Source organism: Microtus ochrogaster, chromosome 4, assembly GCF_000317375.1.
Source record: "Microtus ochrogaster isolate Prairie Vole_2 chromosome 4, MicOch1.0, whole genome shotgun sequence".
Classification (NCBI taxonomy): Eukaryota; Metazoa; Chordata; class Mammalia; order Rodentia; family Cricetidae; genus Microtus; species Microtus ochrogaster.
This window is the reverse complement of record NC_022011.1, coordinates 25,752,096-25,760,295: the sequence shown is the minus strand read 5'-3', so window position 1 is coordinate 25,760,295 and position 8,200 is coordinate 25,752,096. Positions and strand designations below refer to the sequence as shown.

The 8,200-nt window shown below is 46.4% G+C and overlaps 1 protein-coding gene across 1 annotated transcript in view; it reads right to left on the bottom strand.

Moving 5' to 3' along the window:
* The window catches only part of Hsd17b2 (hydroxysteroid 17-beta dehydrogenase 2), a 49,017-nt gene that overhangs the window by 16,611 nt on the left and 24,206 nt on the right, over positions 1 to 8,200 (bottom strand). Inside the window, exon 2 of the mRNA XM_005345740.2 lies at positions 535 to 747. Within this exon, the coding sequence (XP_005345797.1) occupies positions 535 to 747 (213 nt within the window). The remainder of the gene's footprint in view (positions 1 to 534; positions 748 to 8,200) is intronic.

The window sequence follows — 8,200 nt, the reverse complement described above, 5'->3', positions numbered from 1 at the left end:
GAGAATCATGGCGACTCACTGACTCAACTTCTTTCTCCCAGCATCCTGTTCTATTTTCTCCGCCTACCTGTGGGTTGGCCTATGAAATGGGTCTAGGCAGTTTCTTTATTAATAAGAAATCACTCCCACATCATCCCAGCAGTGGGGAGGCAGAGACAGGTGGATCATTCCGGTCCACTGGTGAGCCAGCCAACTTTGCCTAACTGATAAGCTCCAGACTACTGAGAAACTCTGTCTCAAAAGACAAGATGGGTGGTACATCCGAAACAATAGCCAAGGTTGTCTTGCCATGCACACAGGCATGCACGCATGCACATGCACGCGTACACACTCCCACACATGAATTCTGCGCATTCTATGAAGAGAGAATCTGTATCAGAGTCACTCCTGACATCTTTGTGTCTAACAGGCTCTGGGACATGGCACGGGTCCAGTATACAGGTCCTGGTGCAATCAGCAACCACGGTCATCAGGGGCAGTGACAAGAGATGGGCATTGCTGAGTGGGGTGAGGAGGAATCGAGGAAGTCAGTACCTTTGTCTTTGGTCTTCTCTGTGACTTTGCTGTAAACATCTTTTATCTCCTCAAGCTTGGTGACATCCATCTGGAGCACCAAGAGGTGCTCAGAGCAGGTTTTCCTCAATTCCTCCGCTCCTGAGCCTTTCGCGTCCAGCACTCCGGCAAACACTCTGAAGCCCAGCTTGTCCAGGTGCTTGGCCAAGGCATGTCCAAAACCAGAATCAGCACCTGCAAGAGTCAAGACAACACAAGCTGAGCACAAGCAACGCAATATGAGAACATCACGAATTGGAGTTCATTCACGAATTGAACATTGCATCCCTTGATGTTTGTGATGGTCTCTGATCCCTGGAGAGAGAGAGCTGGGGAAATTTCTTTGGTGGCTAAGTTAAAAAAACAGCTGGGAAAGTCAAGACAGACAACTTACTCTATGTAAAGAAAGGGATGCTGGCAAGCTTTCAGTGAGCATGCGTGACAAGGGAAGGTTGGAGTTCAGGGATTACTGACAAAAAAAGAATGTAACACAGGACAAACAATACCAGCATGTGATAAGTCTGTGTCTGTGTGTGTGTGTGTGTGTGTGTGTCTGTCTGTCTGTCTGTCTGTCTGTCTCTGTGTGTATTTGTCTTCTCTGTCTGTCTCCCTCTCTCTGTCTCTCTCTCATTGTTTCATACAAAGTCTCAACATGTAGCCCAAGTTGGCCTTGAATTCCTTCTGGAGCCCAGACTGGCCTTGAGCTCATGGCAATCCTCCTGCCTCAGCCCCCCCCCCAATTCTGAGGTTAAGGAAATGAACCACCACACCTGTCTTGTACAGTTTTCCATCTTTGTGTGATTTCTTTATCTAACAGCTTTGCGGGTTTGCATGGAGATCAGCTGGTTTGAGAGCAGGGAAGGATGCGAAGAGAAAGGGCAGCGTGCCAGTGTCTGCGAACACTGCCAAGAGACAACAGGAAACGCTCAGGAGGCTGAGCACATTCTCTCCGGTTCTCATGTCTAGGTGTAAAACGTCACTCCTCTCAGGATTTCACGCGAGAGTTCACAAACTCAGTTTCGGAGAATGTTAATGGACTCTCAGAAAAATGGCCTTGTACCCACAAGTGTGAGACAAAAATATCTAGAATTTTAAAGTTGAAGACCACACGATCATAACATCAGCCTCAGGGCCACAGTCATGGGACATGTCAAGCAGTTGACATGTTTATCCATTGAGGACGTAAGACTCATTTGCCTCTAGCTGTGTCATGTGACCTTCCTGCAAGCCTTGAGGGTGCCTCTGGGCAGTGGCTAAGGGCTCTCTGGTCAGGCAACCACTCAGACAGATTTCACACTTGTGCCCCACAAAGGAGGATATGAATTACCCTGAGAATAACTACGTCAGATGCTGGCCGCAGGGAAAGCCAAGTGTTTGATGGGGCGGCAGGGGGGTGTGTGGGGGGGAGTACATCATCTCATTTTATGCTGTTGCTGCCATTAGCACAGCATATTTGGGGGCTTCAGAACTTAAGGGCCTTGATTTCTCTCAAAGGCTTGCATTGATATTGGGCCACCAGCATGCTCCCCCTTCTGAAACCTTACCATTCCGCTCTCAAAGCTTCAGGCATGGCTGGTTGTGAATGGTACCAGTCCTCACCAAGCCAAGGTGCATGGTGCTCCCTGGACCGCAGAGACAAGTGAAAAAGATATTTTTGATCCTTTTTTAATCTTTAATTTACTTTTTTTAGACAGATTCAGTCTCACACTGTAGCTCAGGTGAGTCAGAATGACTGGTCTCAAATTTGTGACAATCCTCCTGCCTCAGCCCCCTAAGTGCTGAGATTACAAGTATGATGGACAATTTCACTCCCAGATATAGACCCAAGAAAAATGAACGCATAGAGTATACATGGACGTCCATGGCTGCATTGTTCACAGTAGCCAAGAAAAGGAAATGGACCAAATGCCCACCACCTAAGGAATGGGTAAACAGAGGTAACCTATACACACAAAGGGATATTGCTGATCAGTAAAAAATGGAATGTAGTAATGATACAAACTCACAACATGGCTGAACCTTGACCACAGTTGCTGGGTGACAGGAGCCAGGTAAAGGAGTGTGAGGTGCTGGCTTTGACCACACTTTCTCAGGGTAGAGAATGTTCTTGAAGGCATCTTCATAGGCAGGACTTTGGAACATAGACTTAGGATCTACCTAGTCCAGAAAAGGTCCCAGGGAGAGCCTGGCACTGAGTAGGAATGAGTTACAAAATGAGAAGAGGTCACGATGAACTCTGCTTGAGGGCTGTGACTCTGGAAACTAGCCAGGGTGAAGAAATCCCCCTGCCCCGTTCTGTTCTGGGAATCAGCTCGCTACGGTGATCCCCCCCTTCTAGCCAGCATAGTGGCACGGACCTGTTATTCTTGTTCCTTGGAAGGCTGAGAGAAGGATTGCCAATTCAAGGCCTGCCTAGGTAACTCAGTGAGACCCTACCTCAAAATAAAATATTGAAAAGCAGCCTGGGGAGACGGCTTACTGAAGAGTGCCTGTCTAGAAAGTGGAGGCTGGGAAGAGTGAATCTCAACTCGGAAATGGCCTCCATCAGACTGGCCCATGGGCGTATCTGTGGAAGGGTCCAAACCAGCACATAGGGAGTGTCACTCTTGTGCAGCTGATCCTGGGTTGGATAGGAAAGCTGGCTGCAGGCAAGCCGGGAAGTGTGTCAACAATCAGCTCCCGCCTCTAGGCTTGTGCCTTGGGTTCTTGCCCTGACCTCCCTTCGTGGTGGCTGTGACCTGGAAGGATAAGCCAATTAAACCCTTTCCTCTCCACGTTGCTTTTGTCAGTGTTTCATCAAGGCGACAAAAAGCAAGCAATGACACCCCAGTAGCCCATCAAAGGAGACTCATAAATGCTTCCTTTGCTGGACTAGGATGAAGTCAGACCAGAATGTCCAGATCCCTTTTTCTGCTCCAGGATTGATTAGCCGACCTGCTTGTACCACCGATACACTGCGGTAAAAATGTACCCAATTTTGGTAAAGGTTCTGCCCTTTCCCTGGGGCCTGGTGCACCCTCTTTCTGTGCCACCAGGTCACCTCTTCTTCACAGCCCCTTCTCAGGCTGGGCTGACCTCTGGGGTCCCACCAGCCTGATCCAGATGTTCCTGGTCTTACCACACCCAAAGACCCAGGTTTGTCTGGCCTTCTTGGTTTCCCCGTAGAGTAGCAGAATCCTCATGTCTTATCCTTGAGACACACACAGGCCATTAGAACAGAGCGTAGTCCCTTCTCCTGTTGCCCCGGACTAATCTGGGAATCCCTGCAATGATCCTGCAGAACGGTCTCCCCCAGTTAAAAAGGTTCCTTTGGATTGATTATTGACTGAATTTTTTTGTTTTATTATTTCCGTGTGTGTTTGCATACGTGTGTGGTCATGTGTGCCATGGCAGGCATGTGAAGGTCATGGGACCACTTTATAGAGTCAGTTCTCCCTTCAACCTTTACATGGGTTGTTGGGATTAAACTCAGGTTACCAGGCTTGCACGGCAAGCCATCCTGCTAGCCCAATTGGCCAGGAAATTATCAAGCCACAGTATGTAAGAGAGACCATCCACTATGTGCAATTGTGACGGAGTGTAACATTGAGAGCAGGTACTAACCTGCCCTTCCCTCCTGCCTGCGTGCATCTGTGTGTGTATGGGGTGGGGGTGGCTCTCTGTGGAAACTTCCAGATCCACAGAATGGGCTTAAGAAAGGGGTTGAATAGGCTAATGTCTATGAAGTGTTTGCACCGTGCTGAGTCTAGGCAATAGCTCTGGAAGTCTGTTTTAAAAACCAGTTGGACATGGTAGCATAAGCTATGACCTGAGCTGAGTCAGGAGGATTGCTATGAGTTCCAAGCCACATAATGAGTCCCAGACTGGCTTGAGCTTCAAAGAAAGACACTGTTTCAAAAACAAAATCCAACTATTATGAAGAACTATAGACAGCTAAGGGATGCTCAGAGCAGGAGAAATATCCTTTCCTGGAGAAGAGCATAGGAAGTGGTGATCTAGTACCAAAGCTTAGCCCTGAGAACAGATACACACACACATGACATTCACAGACTGAGAAGGTTGCATGTATGTATTTAAGAATATACATACATATGTTTAATGGCAAAAAAAAAGCAAAATAGGCCATAAACTTGAAAGAGAACAAAGGGGGATGTGAAAGGGGTTAGAGGGAGGAAAAGGAAGGGGGAAATGTTGTAATTATATTAAAATCTCAGAAAAGTAGGAAAAGATTTTAAAACACAAATGTTATGAACCAGCTGAAGAACAAATAAATATGCAAAAGGCATTTTTAATCCAAAAATGAAATAAAAGTGACACCATGCTCTCTTTTTGGATTTTCAAGTCTTTTTAGGGAGTGTTAGCCAGTGGAAACGTCATCACTAGTGCCAAGCCGCTGAGCATCGTGGGTAAGAATCACTGCCTGACTCTGTCCTCCGCAATGCCCCTCAGAGAAAGCGCTCTGAACCATTTGGAGCCTCCACCTCCTCATGGGAAAAGTAAGGTTCTAGTCAGTCATCTCCTAGGCTGACCTGATCAGTCAAAACCGAGGGCTGCTCAGAAAACCTAACATGTCATATGTGACTGCAGTCAGCAGGTTCTGGCCCTCATGTTGGAGATCAGGCTGGCTATGCTGGTCCTCACAGGGGTGGAGACCTGATTGTCTCTGCTGATCCTCACAGTGGAGGAGACCTGACTCTGCTGGCCCTCACAGAGGAGGAGACCTGACTCTGCTGGTCCTCACAGTGGAGAAGACCTGGCTGTCTCTGCTGGCCTTCACAGTAGAGGAGACCTGGCTGTCTCTGCTGGCCCTCACAGTAGAAGAGACCTGACTCTGCTGGCCTTCACAGTGGAGGAGTGCTGCTTGCCATTCATGTGATGGTCCAGAGGCCATGCTGAGGTCAGTGGACCTTAGGAGAACCGGAGGCCAGGGAGCTGAGATAAGATAATCTCTGAGTGCTCCTGAAGCCTGGAGCCCAGAGTCAAGCCAGGCCAGGATGAGTAAAGGTTTCCTCAGAGTTCTTGTGAGGCAGCTACTCAGAACACGATTCCCTAAGCTAGACCACAGCACGATGACCCAGCGCCAGTGGGCATCACTGACAACCACGCTGGACATGGAGCGTAGGCAACCTTATTATTACCAGGTGACAGAGGAGGGAACAGGAATGACAGGTTCACTCTGTCAGCTAGGGCTGGCAGAGATAGTCAAGATGCAAACAGGGCTTGGGCATAAGCCCTGCAGAATGACATTCTCATACCCTTCACTGCAGAGACCTGAGCACAGTATTGAGTATTGCATGGGCATTTAGGAGGCTTTGGAATACAGGTGCCTGAAGAATAAAAAGGAGGCCTTTTTATTTTAATTTTTTGTTTGTTACAACGAATTACATAGGGACATTTTCATGTAAGTAATTGAGGGCCTTTGAGCAGAACCCTCTGATTCTCCATTACCTGCTCTCCTTTTGCCCCTCTAGAGTCTCATTGGCCCCCTTGGTTCCCTGGGTAATTCCACTTTCAGGTCACCCGTACATTATCTTTCAAAACCTAGGATGCACAAATGAGAGAAAGCATGTGATCTGTGTGTGTGTGTGCGCGCGCGCACGCACACACGTGCATGTGTGTGCATGTATGCACAGAGGTCTGAGTTCGATGTCTGGTGTTTCTGGTGTTTTTCTCAATCACTCTCCTCCTTGTTCATCTTCTGAGACAGTCTCTCACTGAACCTAGAGCTCCCCAAGTTGAACAGACCGGCTGGCCAGCAAGTCCCAGGATCCTCCTGTCTTCATCTCCCCAGTGCTGAGAGCGATGTCCAGCTTCTGTACATGAGTGCCGGGGATCGAACTTGGGTCCTCATACCTGTGCAATAAGCACTTTACTGACTCAGTCACCACTACAGTCCCAATATTTGTTCTTCTGAGTCTGGCTTAATTTGATTCATATGGGCATCTCTAGTCGGATCCATTTTCCAGCTAATGAAATTATGTCATTGCTCTTTGAGGCTGAAAAAGCGTCCATTGTTTGTATACACCGCATCTTCCTTGTCCACTCCTCTGCTGCTGGACACCTAGATTGTTTCCGTAACTTAGCTCCTGTAAATAGTGGAATCTTTGTTGTCAGCACTGAGCATGCCTGACACATCATGACTGAAGACCGGCAGACCATGTGGAATGAGGAGCTCAGCAGTGGACCAGGAGACACTGAGGTCTGGTGATATCCTTTGCGACCTTTCTGTCACTAGTAACATAGACACCCATCACCTGGGAACAGGCACTAAGTGCTAGAGTCCCATCGGGCAAGAGTTGAGTAAATTCTACACAGCACTTAAATGGAAAACTTATCATGAATAACCATAGCTAGGTGTGGTGGTACACAGCTATAATCCTAGCACTCAGAAGGCAAGTTACAGGCTAGCTAGTGTGATTTAAGAGGACCCCATCTTGAAAGAAAGAAAGAAAGAAAGAAAGAAAGAAAGAAAGAAAGAAAGAAAGAAAGAAAGAAAGAAAAGAAGGAAGGAACGAATAGAAAGAAATAACAAACAGAAAGAAAGGAAGAAATGAAAAAAGAAAGAATAAAACTTTACAAGCATAAAGTGTTAATCAAAACCTAAGATAAATGGGTCCCAAATGTAACTTCTCAACCTTTGGGTGTTTTTCTTTTTTAAATTTTTCAGTTCTCTGCTGTTTTTACCATAACTGTTTTATTTAAATTTTATATATGACCAAAACCCACTCTGTGCATGTATGACATCACCAATGAACTAATGAAAATATTATGGTAATAAAGTTATTCTACAGTCTAGTTTCCTTAGTGCCATTGAAATAAAATTGCAGTATGTGTTTCTTGTTTATGACATCAAAGGACCTCCGTTATGTTAACTATAAACTAAGTTGTAGTGGGTACAAAATAAACGCCTCAGAAAGTCACTATGTACCGTTTCCTCAATATCACTGCTCTTCAAAGAGCTTGTAAGAATCAGAAGCACACACGCACACACACACACACACACACACACACACACAGTGTATAATCTATACCTTTCATTTTGATATGACTGTCCTGTGTTCCTTATTTGTCATACATTCTCTCCACGTGCCTTAACATGGAGCCGTTGTAGTTAAGATGGTGAAAAGAGATGGAGTCCAATTTTGCTCTGCAACCTACATACTTAGCTCATTCACGCAGCCCAAGGTTTCCTTTATATGGCTTGCAAATCAAAGAATGTTGCCAAGTAACATTTTTATTAGGTCTTTGAGAACTTTATATGATTTGGATCATCTTCATTCCCACCCACTCCTCCCAGATCCACTCTCCCTTCCCTACCCTACCCATCCCACTTCATGGCCTCTTTTTTTCTTTGTTTTTCAAAGCATCAAGTCCTATTTGTACTATTTATGCACTCCTGGGTGTGGGGCCACCCGCTGCAGCGTACTTGACCTGCTCTGGGCCACACCCTTAAAGAAATCTGACTCTCCCTCCCTTCGAGTCTATAATTGGTAATAACTCCTCATCCAGGTGTGGAACTTCGTCTCCACCTGTCCCCTGCGCACTGGAATTTTGCCCTTTCTAGCGTATACATTTATCCTACACATTAAACTGTAACTTGTAAAATGACAAAATGGCCAAACGAACAGTTCAATCCCACAGCTTCCTA